This window comes from Cetorhinus maximus, chromosome 15 (genome assembly GCF_964194155.1).
Source record: "Cetorhinus maximus chromosome 15, sCetMax3.hap1.1, whole genome shotgun sequence".
NCBI classification, from domain to species: Eukaryota; Metazoa; Chordata; class Chondrichthyes; order Lamniformes; family Cetorhinidae; genus Cetorhinus; species Cetorhinus maximus.
The window spans coordinates 75,341,786-75,358,785 of NC_135893.1; the positions used below are offsets into that span (position 1 = coordinate 75,341,786).

General features: G+C 44.8%; 1 protein-coding gene across 1 annotated transcript; it reads left to right on the top strand.

The window, feature by feature from the left end:
* Positions 1–909: 909 nt before the first annotated feature.
* gfer (growth factor, augmenter of liver regeneration (ERV1 homolog, S. cerevisiae)) lies at positions 910–13,282 on the top strand. The gene is made up of 3 exons (XM_078558664.1): positions 910–1,097; positions 9,528–9,739; positions 11,274–13,282. Exons 1-3 carry the CDS (start codon positions 942–944, stop codon positions 11,434–11,436), a joined length of 531 nt encoding a protein of 176 aa, XP_078414790.1. The 5' UTR covers positions 910–941; the 3' UTR covers positions 11,437–13,282.
* The last annotated feature ends 3,718 nt before the right edge of the window (positions 13,283–17,000 follow it).

The following is a 17,000-nucleotide window of genomic DNA, read 5'->3' on the forward strand; positions in this document are numbered from 1 at the left end:
GAAGTGGAGAATAATTGGTGTTATGTGAGAAGTGGATCCGTGTTTCAAGCCTGTGGTTACAAGGAGCCCCATTGAGTGTGAGGAGTGGATCCTACACCGGGATTGGTGAGTGTGAGATGTGGATCCTGCATGCCAATTGGGGAGTGTGAGGAGTGGATCCTGCACTAGCATTGGGGAATGTGAGGAGTGGATCCTGCAGCAGGACTGGGATGTGTGAGGAATGGATCCTGCACCAGGGTTGGGGAGTGTAAGGAGTGGCTCCTGTACCAGGATGGGGTGTGTGAGGAGTGGACGCTGAACTGTGATTGGTGGATGTGAAGAGAGGACCCTGCACCTGGATTGTGGAGTCAGTGGAGTGGATCCTAAACTGGGATTCGTGGTCATGAGGAGTGGATTCTATACTGTCATTAGTGGGTGTGAAGACTGGATCCTGCACTGGAATTGTGGAGTGAGCGGATTGGATTCTGAACTAGGTTGGTGAGTGTGAGGAGTGAATCTTGCACTGCCAGTGGTGAGTAAGAGGAATGGATCCTGCAATGCGATTGGTCAATGTAAGTGGTGGATCCTTCACCGGGACTGGTGAGTGTGAGGAGTGATCTTGCACTGTGATTAGTGAGTGAGGGGAATGGATCCTGTAATGGGATTGGCGAATGTGATTAGAGGATCCTGTACTGGGATTGGGGAGTATAGTGGATCCTGCACTCTGATTGTGAGGAGTGGATTCTGATGTGTGATTGGTGAATGTGAGTACATCCTGCAATGTGATTGGTTAGTGTAAATTGTCCCTGCACTGCAATTGGTGGGTGTGTGGCATTGTTCCTGCAATGTTATGGTTAGTGTGAGGATCTTGTAATGTGATTGGTTAATGTGAGGATCCTGCATTGTGATTGGTGAATGTGAGGAGTGGATCCTGTTGCTCCCAGAATTCCGCGCGGTCCAAGATGGCGGCGCCCAGGCCGGGGCCGTTGGGCGGGTTCCCGTTTCCCACGGGAAATGACGGCGACCCCGGGGGCGGCGGAGAGAAGCTGAAGAGACCGTGTCGGGCCTGTGTAGACTTCAAGACGTGGATTCGCGAACAGAAGAAGGTGGTGTCTGCGGTAAGAGAGGAGGAGGAGCGGCCGCCGGAGAGAAGGGGGGTTTGTTAGCGGATTGGGGGAGTTAGTTGGTGGGAGGAGATTGGAGGAGGGAGTGTGGGGGAGGAGGAGGGTGTGGGGGAGGGGTTGAGGGAGAGGAGGAGGGTGTGGGGGAGGGGTTGAGGGAGAGGAGGAGGGTGTGGGGGAGGGGTTGAGGGAGAGGAGGAGGGTGTGGGGGAGGGGTTGAGGGAGAGGAGGAGGGTGTGGAGGAGGGGTTGAGGGGTGGAGGAGGGTGTGGGGCAGGGGTTGAGGGGGAGGAGGAGGGTGTGGGGGAGGGGTTGAGGGGGAGGATGAGGGTGTGGGGGAGGGGTTGAGGGGAAGGAGGAGGGTGTGAGGGAGGGGTTGAGGGGTGGAGGAGGGTGTGGGGCAGGGGTTGAGGGGGGGAGGAGGAGGGTGGGGGAGGGGGGGAGGAGGAGGGTGGGGGAGGGGTTGAGGGGAAGGAGGAGGGTGTGAGGGAGGGGTTGAGGGGTGGAGGAGGGTGTGGGGCAGGGGTTGAGGGGGAGGAGGAGCGTGTGGGGGTAAGAGGGTGTGGGGGCAGGAGGAGGGTGTGGGGGAGGCGTTGAGGGGGAGGAGGAAGGTGTGGGGGAGCGGTTGAGGAGCAGGAGGGTGTGGGGGGGGAGGAGGAGGGTGTGGGGGGGGAGGAGGAGGGTGTGGGGGAGGGGTTGAGCTGGAGGAGGAGGGTGTGGGGGAGGAGGAGGTGTTGAGGGGGAAGAGGAGGGTGTGGCGGAGGGGTTGGTGGGGAGGAGGAGTGTTTGGTGAGGGGGAGGAGGGGTTGAGGGGGAGGAGGAGGAGGGTGTGGGGAGGGGGAGGTGTTGGGGTTGAGGGGGGGGCAAAGGACAGGTCAGCTGATCAGAGCAATAGCATTTGGTCAAAGATCACTAGTTCAATAGAATTCCAGTAATTCGGACAGGGTCTGGTTTCCTAATTCTGTCATTTTTCTATTAAAGCTGCCGCTTCTGCCTTCCCTGATGTCTCTACGTATCCACCTATAATTACAAATATCGCCATGATGTTCAGCGACCTGCAAACCACCACTCTTACCACATCCCGAGATCCAGTGCCATGCACTGTCACACATTCACTCCCCATCTCTCACTCCAGCAGCACTGACTCACTCTATCTCAAAGCTACCTGGTCCACAGCTCCATTTCATTCTTTGATTTACCTGATGCTTTAACAAACAGCATTTTTCCCTTTGAGGTTATAACAAGTTATGGATACTGATGCCATTTCAGATCCTCCTCCTGCATCCCTTTCCTCTGACCCCATTCCTCTCTTAGCCTGAACAAACTGTCCTCAGCAAAGGCCTCAGCTTCATCCTTTTATGCCCCCGCTTCAATGAATTTCAAACGTGGCATGATGCTGACCTCTTCTTCCATCACTTGTCACATCCATGCCTACTTCTTCAGCCAGGAGTCTTCAAAATTCTCATTCTGCCTGGATCCTTCCATCTAGCCTCTTACTCTGTCTAGATCCTACCACTGAGAACAGCTGGCATGACATTGACTGTCTCAGTTTCTCTGCTCCTCTCACTCACTCTCACCTATTGTAGTGATTGTTGGTATAACCTTTCCTGCTCTCTTTAGATTGTTCTGATGAATGAGCCCTTAGTGTGGGTAATCCTGGGGGTGGAGCTTTCTAGTCATGGACATGGTTCAAGCATGTAGCTTCTAAACAAGCTCTGTAATAATGTCATCTGTTTCAAGTAAGAAACCTGTCCGGTACATCAAGTTCGTTACATTTGACGGCAAGGGTCAAATAGCTCTGACGCTGCACCTCACCTTGTGAGTACATCAGTTCTTAAGGAAAGAAAGAAAAGTATACTCACCAGTCGTGCAGAATCGACCTTTATAATGCATCCTTGGAAGACTGGAGCCAGTACACAGAGTGCCTAGGTTTTTATTTCGTGGCAAATGAAATAACAGCGGAGGAGAAGCAGAAAGCAATTCTTTTCAGTGTCTGGGGTAGCAAGACATGTAACCTCATCTGCAGTCTGACAGCCCCAATGAGCCCAATTCTAAACCTTTTACCGAATTGGTAGACCTTGCGATGACGCATTTTCAGCTGAAGCCGTCACTAATAATGCGGAGGTTTAAGTTTGATTCCAGACTAAGGGCCCTGGGCGAGTCCATTACAACTTATATAGCGAAATTGAGACAGTTGACTGAGCACTGCGACTTTGGAGACATGCTTAAAGATGTTGCTGGACCGGTTAGTTTGTGGCGTTCACGACGATGCCATTCAGCTTCATTTAATTGCAGAAGTTAACATCGATTTGAAGCGTGCTATGGTAGTAGCGCTAGCCATGGAAAGTGCTACGAGGGACTTGCAGGCTTTATGGCGTACAACATGGCGCCATTCTTCAGTTGGGGCAGGAGCCTACCGCCGGGCATGGCACACACAAAAACCAGAGAGACAGCAGCGAAGCAGGAGACAGTCTCTGCTGCTCGAAAAATGTAAAGGCCTAGTGGAAGCATTTCAGCAGCGATTCAGAGACCAATCTGTTACGGATGTGGAGGTAACCAAGTACCTGAAACCTGTCGATTCAAGGAGGGAGAATGCCTTTACTGCCACTAAAAAGGGCATGTAATAAAGCAATGCAGGGCGAAATCGAGACAGCCCATCAGACAGCAGACCAAGATGATTGAAGTGCATAATATAACATAACCAGAAGCTGCTGATGCTGATATTTATTCCCTATACAATGTCAAAGCAATAAAACTGAACCAATACCCTCTGCAGACTGTATTGCAGGGCTCCACCAGACCGATCCAGGCACCGGAACCTCATCTTCAGCATCCCGATGGTCTGCTCCACCAAATCGCAAGCTGCAGCATGAGCCTCATTATACTGTTGTTCTGCTGCAGCCTGAGGCCGCCGCATGGGTGTCATCTGCGGGTAGCCCTTGTCCCTGAGGAGCCATCCCTGCAGTTTCTGTGGACCCTGGAAGACTCCAGGGATCTGTGACCGACTGAGGATGTAGGTGTCGTGTACACTCCCTGGAAACTGCGCACACCTGCAGGATGCATTTCTGGAGGTCGCATACCAGTTGCACATTCGGTGAGTGGAATCCCTTGCGGTTGATGTAGTCCATTGTGTGCAGCGATGGAGACCTGAACGCCACATGGGTGCAGTCAATCGCACCCTGCACCTGTGGGAAACCTGAGATCTGGACAAATCCAATGGCCCTTGCAATCTGGCTGTCCTGGTTCTGGGTGAAATGCACAAAGTTATGTACCCTCGCAAAGATGGCATCTGTGACTTCATGGATATAATTGTGGGCAGAGGCTTGTGATATCCCACAGAGGTCACCTGTGGAGTGCTGAAAGGAGCCACTAGTGTAGAAATTGAGCGCTGCGGTCGCTTTCACAGCCACTGGCAGTGGATGCCCTCCACGTCCCCTTGGTGCCAAGTCCTGCAGTAAGTGGCAGATGTGAGCGACCAGGTCCCTAGGCATGCGCAGTCGTCGGCAACACTGGTTCTCAGTCACCTGCAGAAATGTGAGGTGGCATCCAAAGACACTGGGCATAGCTAGGCGCCTACCAGCCACAGCTCGCTGTTGCCCCTGGGCAATGTGTATGGGAGCCCCAGCAGCCCCTTCTCCCTGAAGCTGCTATTCCTGCCTTTGCGCGGCCAGGCACCTCAGTTACTCGCTCCTCCGTCGCCTTTGCTCTCTGTAGGCCATCAGGCATTCAGCTAGGTCACCAGGTTCCATGCTCCGGATTGTAGTCCTCCTGCGGCATGAAAGAGAGAGACACGTGTGTGATGGCCCCTTAACACTTCCCGGAGAGTGCTGTCCACCTCTCGGATGGCCACAGATGAGTGCGCTGCATGGCTGTCCTGTCAGCCTGCAACATGGGGGAGACAGCTCCTGACCGGGTTGCTGAGATTACAAGGGGCTGTGAGGGCCTCCAGCAGTGACTGCTACATGGCCAGCGTTGTCGAGGAGATTGTATGACGTGTGCAGCCCAACTGCTCTGCGATCCAGTAAAGTGGACTCGCAGCCTGTGTCGGGGGGAGGTGGGGTGGGGTGGGGGGGGGGGGGGGGTGGTAAAGTGCGCTTGGTGGCTTTTTGGTGCCTCCGCGTTGCTTGCATGGGTGGACAGGCTAGGAGCCTGACCCCAATCATATCACTGTGGCTGCGCCTGCTCTGTCTCAGTTGCAGAGGAATGGTCAGTTTATACAGGTGTCCTTACTGTGTGGCCACTCCTCTCGCCTACCCTGCCCCCCACCTCGATCTCTTGTGCGTGGGATCCAATGCCAGGGCAGCATTTGCCGCCCCCACGCCCCGACAACAGCAACAGTTGCCTCCGAGATTGGGTAGCAGTTGTCCCTGGACCCCCCCCCCCCCCCCCAAGAAAACAGGCTCCTCCGAGGCAGGGTGGCACTTCTCCCAGGCACCCCACCCCCACCCCCCTCCCCCCGGCGCCCCTGAAACCTGCAAAGCAACAGGCAACCCTGGCGAGCTGTGGAAAACGATGCTATTCACTCGCCTCAGTTTCCCCGAATTGAAGGCCACCAAGTGTACGTCACCTGTTTGTCGTTGTGAAACATGTCGACGTGCTTTCCCGCCGATGTGGACGGACGACCTAGCGGGGGTCCAAGAGCCTGGCGGGATGGACTTTTAGTGATATGCTGATGCATTACAATGAGCTCCCTGACGACCGTTGACGGGAAACGTGGCCTGAGCGGAAGATCGTGACCTGCCTTCCTGCCGTTGTGAAACCGATCGCGCCATATTGTCCGCGCACGCCACCTATCACGCCTGCTGCTGCCAGCGGCACAGAAAATTCCGCCCTTAATTTTTAATCATGTGACCTGTGTATGTATGTATTTGTTGTGGTTTAAGATATTCTTTGTAACTAGGAAATGTAGAAAACTAAAGGGGGAGGAAAGGTAGTGATTGAAGGTATAACCTTCCCTGCTGCCTTTAGGGGGTTACATGATTGTTCTGATGAATGAGCCCTAAGTGTGGGTAATCCTGGGGCCAGAGCTTTCTAGTCATGGACCTGGTTTGAGGATGTAGCTTCTAAAAGAGTTCTGTAATAAAGTTATCTGTTTCAAGTAGGAAACCTGTCTGGTACATCAAATTCATTATACCTATCTACCTCTGAATTTGCAACGCTCCATTGTCTTGGGTCCAATCCTGTCACTGTCATTAAATCTGCTGACGAGGGCAGTGCTATTGTTGTTTGGCAAACTGACCTCTACCTAGCCGAGGCTGAAAGCCAACTCTTCGATGTTTCTCCTATCTCTCTCTGGACCATAACCCCACCACTGAACGTGAAGCCGATATTTCCAAGAGTCACTGATGTCATCTCCTCCGCAAATCTTCCTTCCATGTCCCCCAAATTCATGGCCCCTAACCTCAAACAGCTCGCTTCTACATCCTTCCCAAGATCCACAAACAGGCCCTGGTGAACCTATTGTTTCAGCCAGTTCTTGCCTCACAGAACCTATTTCTTCCCGACTGAATTCTTTTCTCCCTGTGTCCAGCCTCTTCTCGCCCACGTCCTGCCTCTTCCGGCCCACGTCCAGCCTCCCTTCCAATGTCCTCCGTCACTCTAACAGTTTCCTGGCCTGAACTATCTCCTTTTCAATCTCTTGCACCTCCATCTCCCACTAGGGCAGTTGGAGAGGTGTCCGCTTCTTCCTTGAATGGAAGCTCAGTCAGTTCCCCATCCATGACCATGCTCCTCTGCCTGGCCGAACTCATTCTGTCTTTGAACAACTTGCCTTTTAACTCCACTCACTTCCTTGAAATAAAAAGCATTGCTGTGAGAACACCTAGGGTCCTAGCTATGCCTGTCTTTTTGTGGGGTATATGGAAGATTCTTTGTTCCAGTCTTAAACGGGTCTCCTCCCCACATCTTTTTCCAGCATGTTGATGACTGGTAGCTATACCATTTCCTCTCTTGCCCTGAGCTAGAAAATTTCATCAGCCTTGCCTCCAGTTTCCACCTTTCCCGTTCTTACATATTAAATTATAATTTCGTTCCCAGTATCCATTACCTATTATAATTACATCATTGTACACTGGAATTGTTTTAAACTAGGTACACAATTTGGCCAGATATCTTCTGCAGTCATGTTAAGTAGACATTTATTATGCACCAGAATTGGAGCGGCCGTGGACAAATTCGAAAATCTTACAGCACGCCAAAAGGATGTTTAACTCCTTATGTCTATGCTGGGGCTTTAAAAGAACTCTCCGATTAGTCTTACTTGCTACCCGACAAAATCTAAAGAATAATTTTAGAGTCACCGACTTTATCTATGAAAGGCTATTTTTTCTATCAAGAGATACTGACCCTATCTAGATTACTGCATTTCGTTTTTGGCACTGAATGTTAGCAAAGATATATTGGCCTTTAGCAGGTACATTACAGATTCACCCAGATGATTTAAAAACGGGAAGTGCTGGAAAAACTCAGCAGGTCTGGCAGCATCAATGGAGAGAGAAACAAAGTTAACGCTTCGAGTCCAATATGACTTGGGTCCAATATGACCCAAATTATACCAGGCTGAAAGTGTTAAATTATGAAGACAGGTTGCATAACCTTGGCTTGTATTCCCCTGAGTTTAGGCAGTTGGTGAGTGATCTAATCAGGGTCTTCAAAGTGACATTGAGCCACAAAAGGCAATATTAAGGAAGATGACCAAAACTTTGGTCAGAGATGTAGGTTTTAAGCAGCATCTTAAAGGAGAGAGCAGGTTTAGGCAGGGAATTCAAGAGTTTAGGTCCTGTCAGCTGAAGGAACGGACACCAGTGGTAGAGCGATTAAAATCAGGATTCTCCAGAGGCCGAATTAGAGGAGTGCATGCCTTGGAAGTTATGGAGATAGGAAGGGGTGAGGCCATGGAAGGATTTGAAAACAAGGATGAGAATCGTAAAATCACGAGGTTGCTTAATGTAGGTTAGTGATGGGTGAATGGGATGGTGCGAGTAAGGCAGCAGATTTATGGATGACATTAAAGGTCAAGTCTAGAGGTAACAAAAGCACAGGTAAAGGTTTCAGCAGTGAATGAGCTGAGGCAGGGGTGGAATCAGGCGATGTTACAGAGGTGAAAATAGGCGATCTTATTGGCACAAATATGTGGTCGGAAGCTCATCTCATGGTCACATATGACAACATGGTCTGGTTCAGCTTCAGACACTTGCCAAGGAAAGAAATGGAGTTGTAACTAAGGAGCAGAGTTTGTAGCAGGCACCAAAGACAATAACTTTGACCTTCCCAATAATTAATCAGAGGAAATTTATGCTCATCCAGTACTGGATGGAGGGTAATTTAGAGACCATGGAGGAGTCAGGACAGGCAGTCGTAAGGTAGAGCTGGGTGGCAACAGTGTAAATGTGAAATTTGACACTGTTTTCTGATGATGTCACCAAGATGATAACGAAGAGGAGCAACCACCACTCCCCTGCTGCAGTATATCATTGGTATTAATAAAATTGTTGGTTCTGAGACAATTCACACCATTTTTAAGATCAACATAAGAGGTTTACCTCCCATTCACTAAGCAATGACAAAACAGCAGAGGAGTGCAGAAAGTTCAGGCAGTGCAGGATTACCTCCAAAGGAACAGTGTGAATAGGATAGGGGAAGTTGATGTCGACATGAATAGCAAATTATGTACCTGCTTTTTATGTATTATATGTGAGGTCTATGGGTTTCAGTTTTCACAAGAAAAATAAACTGAATTGATGATCTCAAAATGCTATCTAAAATTTCTGAAATCCAAAGTAACAAAGAATTCAGCTTGCTCTTATCACCTTGAAAAGATGGCTTGGTGATCGGCCTTTTATTCAGGGCTGTTTCCCACCTATCCCCTGTTCTTGAGCTGTCAGGTTTTCAGTGTTTTTTTGTAAGCTGGCATTGAGGATGCTAAATCTGGTTCAATGTATTGCTGGAAGTGCCATTGTGATGAAAGAAAGAGAACGTCCCCAGTTCCTATAGTTTCTCCACATAACTGAAGTCCCACATCCCTGACACAATTCTGATAAATCTGCTCTACACCCTATAGATGGCTGTGCCATCCTTCCTAAAGTGGTGATGCCCTTCCTCATGCAATTTCTCTCACATGAGCCCTTTACATTTGGATTCACTAACAACGTTGATTTGAATTTTAAACGGAACCCCCTGAACAGACCCTAATCCAATATATCCTTTTGAAAAATGCAAATTTACAATGCAGTGCTTCTTAAAAATAGGCGTAGCACAGGTATGGTAGGATTTGTTATTGCTGGGTTTCTTTAAGTTGAAATGGCTGAGTATAATCTGCAAAGGAATGATTGTGAAATTACTCATGTCTAAATACAAAGTGTTTGCTTCATTCTATTTAACACTTTAAGATTTATAATTTTTTAGATTTGCTACACTTGTTCAATTACAGGATGTTGCAGAAGACCTGGATAAGGAGCGTCCTGTTGAATGCCCTTTAGACCGTGAAGAACTGGGAAGAAGCACCTGGTCTTTCCTACATACGATGGCAGCATATTACCCAGACAGGCCCACCAATAATCAACAGGGGGACATGAAGCAGTTTATTTCTTTGTTTTCAAAGTTCTTTCCTTGTGAGGAGTGTGCAGAAGACTTGAGAGAAAGGTCAGTGTGTACTTCTAATTTGCATTTGATTTTGTTAGTTGGTTACCGGGAAAACCCTTTGACTAACTGTTGCAGCCTTGTTTCTCTGGGCTAATCTGAAATAAAATTGTATTGAAGCTACTCGAACAGCAAAAGTAAATCTGGTACTGGAGCATTAATCCTACAAAAATAAATGCTCAAAATAATTTGAAGTAACTTGAAACAATCCCTGTTTTATTCTGCTATCTGTAATTCACTTTATTCCCTTGTCGTTTTTATTAGTTTTAATGTTTTTTTTCTATTATGAAGCCTTTCCTCCCATCCCCTCTCCTCTCCCCTCATCTTTTGACCTGAATTTAAAATAGGTTACTTTAGCTTTTTTTAAAATTTTGTCCCCACACTCCTGCCTTGTGGTTTGGACGTTTAAACGACTTTGGAAAAATTTACTTGACTAAAACCTGATCCAATTTATTAAATGGAAAAGCAAAGATTGCCATGGCCATTATATCAGTTTTTGAGACCCTGTTTTTTTTTTCCACTCCGGTTTTCACTCATTCCCTTCTTTCCTGTAGGGCAGCGACCCCTTGCTGGAAAATACCAAGTGGCCACCCTTATTTATGGATGAGTCATCACAGCTGAGCTCATTCTTGACCTTCCCTGATAACAAAACAGGCTTGAACAGAAGTCGCTGGGTAGCGATAAGAATCAGATCCTTGGCTGCTGCTTTTCTCTTTTCCTTCCTGCAGCAGAAATGCCACTGAAACCAGTTGGTAAATGCTGCGGCTGCCACTCCAGTTTGGCGCGCACAGTGATTTGAACCCGTGACATTTTGTGCCTGTGTGGTGTGGTCGCACACTATGTATAATTGTTTAATATATGGAATGCTTGCAGTGCAGTAAGTAAATAAAAAAGCCTAATTGGAGGGTAATGTTCAGCTGGAGGCTGATGCTTAGGTAAGGGTCTGAGGGCGGTGGGGTTGTTGAGCCATGAGTTCAATCTAATGTAGCTGAATGGATGGCATTTGGCGATTGGAGGCTGTATGCTAGAACTGAATTTTAAGTCAGCCCCCAAGTCAGGGAGGTAGGTTGAGGTCATGTCAACAACAGCAGGATATGGGGTGGGTAGTGTGTTGGGTGAGATGGATCTTTGGGTAGAGGCGTAAAGGATTTGAATGGAGGTAACAGGCTAGAGCTAGGCACCTAGTTAAAGTCTGTGGGTTGTGTGTGGATTGGTGAGTTGGGCATTAGTGTTAAATTGGGAGTGGACAGAGAGGCTGGCTGTGAGTTAGGTGGCAGCAGGGAGGCAGTTGCAGGATACAATGTGACTGCTTTGTTTTTTGATTGTCGATTTGATTGAATATGCTGTCCACCTGGAAGAAAATGCAATGTGATTTTCTGGCCCTTGTCAGCAAGCTCAGGAAATGTGTCCCTGTGCAATGTAGCAATGTCAAGGCAAAATAAGATAACAAATAGATTTTGCTCAGCGAAACATTTGGGAAAACTTCACTTTGGAATCCTTTCTTGAAGCTAATCCTGTTTTTAATTCACTGTTGTAGACTGAAGACAATGCCTCCAGACACAAGCAACAGGTATAAATTTTCCCAGTGGATGTGCCTTCTCCACAATGACATTAACAAGCGAGTGGGAAAACCAGAGTTCGATTGCTCCAAGGTGGATGAACGATGGAGAGATGGATGGAAGGATGGTTCATGTGATTGATTTTTAAACTTCACGTTTTATTTCGACTCTGATCTATTTGGTGTTTTTTTCCCTGTCCTTGACGATGTGCTGTTACTTGGTTTTGACTAGTTGGAAACTACAGTACGTGCTACCTTAATTTTTCATGCACATTTCTACATTCGCATTTCGCAATTCCTAAATTAAAATAGATTCTCTTTCGACATGCTCCCTCACCTGGGAAAGTGGGAGACAGGTAATGGAATAATTTCACTTTAAACAATTACTCTTGTGTTTTTATCCTCTAGGGGGTGCAATTGCTTCAGATTAGTGATTTGTTTGTGTGGAGACATCTTGCTTCTTCCTCCCACCACCCCCCCACCTTAAACCAGCTTATATTTCACCCCTCTCCTATTTTTACTTCGTTCTGTTGAAGGGTCATGAAGACTCGAAACGTCAACTTTGTTCATCTCCACCGATGCTGCCAGACCTGCTGAGTTTTTCCAGGTATTTCTGTTTTTGTTTTGCTTCTTCCTGAGTGAGTGTAGCTACAACAGACAGTTGAGGCAAAAGAGATTTTATATTTCAATCCACAAACCAAATTTGCTTGGGAGAGGTGAACATTTTGGCTCTCCAGTTCCCCCCTCAGCACTGCAAAACATTGAGAAATTTTGCCAGGTTTCAATGGTTTTTCAAACTGTCTCCATCAAGATGAGGTGATATCTTCAAACATCTAGTTTCAGTTTGATATTAAACGGCTAACATTGAACTACACTGTCATTAGGAGAATCACAATAGACCTTTACCTGGCTGTGAACCAAGAAACCGAGTACAGGGTAATTAGCTTCCAATATGCCCGTCAGAAGGAATTTATAAAATTTCAAATTAATTGGTGAATCCATGAAATTGCAAGGGATATAATAATTCTGATCTCTGTGCAATGACACTAGCGAAACTTTGGCAAACAAAAATGAATTACACCCACGTCAACTAGTACAGTATCCAAAGGAGGATGTTTAGTACTAGTGATTTAGCACAAGTGCTATTACAGCTGTACTAATGTATTTTCAAGTCTGGTACTGAATGGATTATGTATTGGGGTCAGTGTTGTCGATTAGAAAAGTTGGCCACGGTGTTGAATAGCAGTTTTTGTGATGTTGTAATATGCATGTCCACTGCAATATGTAAAATGTGCAATTCAGGCACTATGTGTCACCCAACACACCGACCCCATGTTGATAGTCTAGAAATTGTTAATGGAAAGGAAAGCCAAGACATTGTAAGCTTTTATAAGTAATTATGATACTTGAAGAATATATATGAAAAATATGCCATGTGTTGGAACTGTAGAAGGTTCTTAGTCACAGGGCTGTGCTTCCAGAAGCCCTCAGCTGAACACTGCACCTGATCTTGGCAGCCAAAGGCTTCTGGAAGCAGCTGTGAGATGTTGAGAACATTATGGGATGAAATTTGAACAAAGGAATGAAGGACTAAAATAAAACTCTGAAAAGTTGCAATCGTTTATTGCACTAAATTTGTACAAATGCAACCAAATTGGGCTGGTTGTAGAGTATCTGCAAACATTCAGAGTTTGAATAACTGTGTTGTCAATCATCATGGAAGATTTATTTCCTTAAATGGCCTTTTTTATATCTGTCCCCAAGCTCCTCAGTTTATTTCAGGGAGGAAGTGCAATGGTTGTCACCCCACAAAAGACTGATTGATTCTTGTCAGACAATTATGACCACCCAGCTGTGGATGCAGGACAGAAATAAAGTTTCAAATTCAATTTTTAAGAAATGCAAAGATCTGAACACCTTTTGTAATATTTGAGAACAGAGTTAATATGATATTTTTGTGTTTCAACTACTAAAAGGTTTAAAGGGTATTTATGCTTTAATTATTGCGTTAATTTGTTTGGTTAGTACTTTTACTGTGAGCTAAGTCTAGGTATGTGCAGCGTGTCTTGATGAATTAGCTCAATTACCCTTATTTAAATCTGACGGCTGAGCACCATTCTGAATCAGTGCATGAAACATATAGTGAGATGTAAATGTGCTGTTTGTTAGTACAGTGGGTTACTGTTCAGGTTACAATCTGCCCATTTCTTGTGAATTCATTAATGGCGCAAACAGTAAAATGTACAGTATGGTTAGCCATTTATGATCAGCACCATCTGGCCTGGACTGTACTACTATCCCCTTATGAGATTGCCATTGGAGATAGTGGCATAGAAGAAATTTAAATATTCTATGGAATGAATTAAACCATGAGAGAGTTTTAATAACCATTACAATTTGATATATTGAAAGGACATGCAATAAAATAAAACACCTCTTGATTTCAAACCAAGCGGTCAGACTATAGGAGCTTTCTGTTCATTGGTGTTCACCATGATCATGCTGTTTAGGTCGGGAGAGACGAGCTGCACTCTCAAATTCAGGTTTACAGCTGCGACACCCTCTAAGAAGATAAGATGCCCCTTCAGAGTGGCTAAAATACTGAAAGGTTTGAGAATCCTGAACTCCTTAGTATTGTCACTGTTTTGCAATAGGTTCCAGCTACTGCATTATCCTGTTTTAACTACATCATCAATATAAAATAATTTTCATCTGCATATTTTCTGGAGTACATTCCTATATTGATCAGTAACTTATGACTGGAAGTTTTACAAGACTTTGTTCAGAGAATAGTAAATGTTTAAGGAGGTAAGATAAACCTTACTATTGCACTAATTTTGAAGAATTAAAAACAAAATCCAAATGGTGGAAGTAGCTGCTAGTGCAAACAACATTGTTACTACTATGTTACACAGGATTGTACATACTTACGTATACTGTACTATGTGGCTATGATCTAAAGAGGTTTGAGTTTTCTAAAGGGTTCCTTGTCTGTGCACCTTCTGGATTTGTCATATTGTAAAAAAAAGGAAATAATCAAGTGTAGGACACCCATAAATGGCTGGCTTTGAGACTCATTTTGCTCCAGGAGTATGTGCAATAATGAAGACTCTGTCAGACTCTATATAATGCGACGCCAAGGAAACTTAGACTACAATAGCCAGTACATCCACAATTCTTTGTGCTGCCTCAGTTCTAAGATCTGCCTTAGCAAGGGAAAGATTTGTTTTATACAATTACGGAGTTTATTTGTTCCACTGACAAGAACTTACAATCAAGCTGCATGAGACTGTTTTTCTGAGAATTTGATTAGGGATATAAGTAATTGAAATAATGCTGGGTTTAAATTTTATACACTTCTGTTATTAATTTCAAATCACTAGGTGGTTAGATGGACTGTTATCATTTGATCTTACTCTTTTAGAATGCTCCCTCTACCCTCTCCCTAATACAGCAAATTAGCTCTTTCTTAGATAACGCAACATCTATGCCACAACACCAGTCGTTGACCATCTTCTGTATATTTTCCTGTTTTCTTTTCACAACTCTATACCTGCTCCCGCTTGTCCTCTATTACATGGGTGTATCTAGAGGTATTATTTGGGTTTATTTGCTCTGCCCTGTTGGATACGTTGTATACATCCTAAGGTGTCCTTTGGGACGACTCCTTTTGAAGCTGAAGATCACCAGCTCTTCCCTCTGACTTTGAAGATCAGTCTTTTTTTTCCCCCTTTTCTGGATCATCCTATTATGTTGTGCCAATAAGAATGGTAAACATGTGCAGCCTGACTCTGCAGCTTGATCAGGCTTTCAACTGAAAGGATACAACAATATAACCCAGAATCCTGTTTGCTTTGTTTATTCTCATCTTGCACTATTGAATGAGATGAGTGATAAGTTAACTAATCTCCGGAGGTATCTTGCAACTTCTCCTTTAGTGTATTTTATGTGGCTCATAAAGTGCATCAGCTTTTTTTTTGCAATTTTCTGTCTTTCACTTCTTATCACTGATCAACCCATGTGCAAATCTTGCCAGGTTCTTCTGGTAAGATCTTGGCTGCTTACTGAGCTCACAGTAAACCAGCTCGATATCCTTTGTGAGTATACCTGCCTTGGATTGAGACTGTGAGGTTAGGCAGGAAGAGGGTAGGTCCCAGCACAGATCTATGGGCCACTCCACTAAAACACGCGTCATCGTTCCAGGCATAAAATTCTGAAATCTTCTTAAAATGAGGTAAGAATTCATAAGGTGTTTCTTTTATTTGGCCAAGGGAAGGGAGAATCCCATCCATATCTCTTTACATTTGTTGAATCTTAGAAGCTGGTCAATTAATTTGACTTTACAATAAATGTAACTTCTTGCTCGCACTGTTGTTTGGCAGAGTTCTAAGATTTTGACCCATCAGTTATGCAGTAACTTTATATGCCTAAGCCTGTGAATTTATTTCCTCATTAATGGCAAGAGAATGTTCTGAGTTGACATCTCCTCATCTTTAGAGAAAGGTGAGAGACGGCTCACTTAAACAGATTAATAACTCCTTTCTTGTAACAGTCTTCATGGTAAATAGATAATTAAAAATAAAATCTCCATTTGAGGGAAAAAATAAGTTATGTTGGAAACTTTTTTTCAGTGTCCGGATTGCAGAATATATTCACAAGTGAGAGGATTGATGGGGGGAAGCCATGTTGGAAGTTTTATCATGGAGACTCATGAAGTATTGCTGATTAAACTGATTTTCTGCAGAGTAATTTCCATTTCATGAATGGACGGAAATGTGCTTCGTAATTCAGCTATTGTAATAATTTTGTTTCACCCACGCAAATGCTTCCTTAGCCACCATACCACCGCCAATGAACAGGGGACCTAACTTAAATAATTGAAAGGGACCAGGGATGACAGGCAATAAAATAATGACAGAATTGCTAGTTTATTTTTGCTTCTTTTTGAGTATGTCATAGCCGGTCCTCTCAATTGTGTGTCTATTTTGGGCCTTTTGTTAGATTTGAAAATGAACAAAGATATTTCTTCATATTTATATCCCATGTTATAGATAGAAGTTATGTTAGAAATACATTGAATGTTTCATGATTTTGTTGTTCATCATTATTTATTGGTTCCAGCCATTGAATAAATATCCTGTCCAGCAAGTCCTTGATGTCTGAATCTTGTCTCTTAGTTGGAAGGAGTTGCAATTCCAGTTAACCACTACAGTCCGTGAGGTGAAGGTTCTTCCCCAATGCTATTAGGCAGGGAGTTCCAAGATTTTGACCCAGTGATGTTAGAAACTTTGATATATGTTGAAGCCTGTGAATTTATTTCCTCCTCAATGGCAAGAAAATGTTTTGAGTTGAGCTCTTTTGAGAGAGCTCACTAGCATCAAAAACTCCTTTCTTGTAACAGTCTTCATCATAAATAGATATTTTTTTTAAAAAATCTCCCTTTGAGGAAAAAAAATTTGTGGATCAATTGGAAACTTTTTTTCAGTGATTGGTAAACAGAATTTATTCACTATGTGAGAGGATTGATAGTGATGATTTAAAGGTACAAAGGAGGAAGCCATGTTGGAAGTTATATTGTTGAGTCTATTCTTGATGAAAGTAGTGCATTTGATATGGATTTTCTAAAGTTGTTTGATAAAATGCCACGTAATTGACTTGTTAACAAAATTAGGATTAAAGAGGCAGTGGCAGCGCAGATACAAAATT

Excerpts from the sequence above, each read along its gene's own strand:
- gfer (XM_078558664.1), top strand. The coding sequence starts at position 942 with ATGGCGGCGCCCAGGCCGGGGCCGTTGGGCGGGTTCCCGTTTCCCACG. Across the intron at positions 1,098-9,527 it reads AGAAGAAGGTGGTGTCTGCG|GATGTTGCAGAAGACCTGGA; the intron begins GTAAGAGAGGAG and ends GTTCAATTACAG. Across the intron at positions 9,740-11,273 it reads GCAGAAGACTTGAGAGAAAG|ACTGAAGACAATGCCTCCAG; the intron begins GTCAGTGTGTAC and ends TCACTGTTGTAG.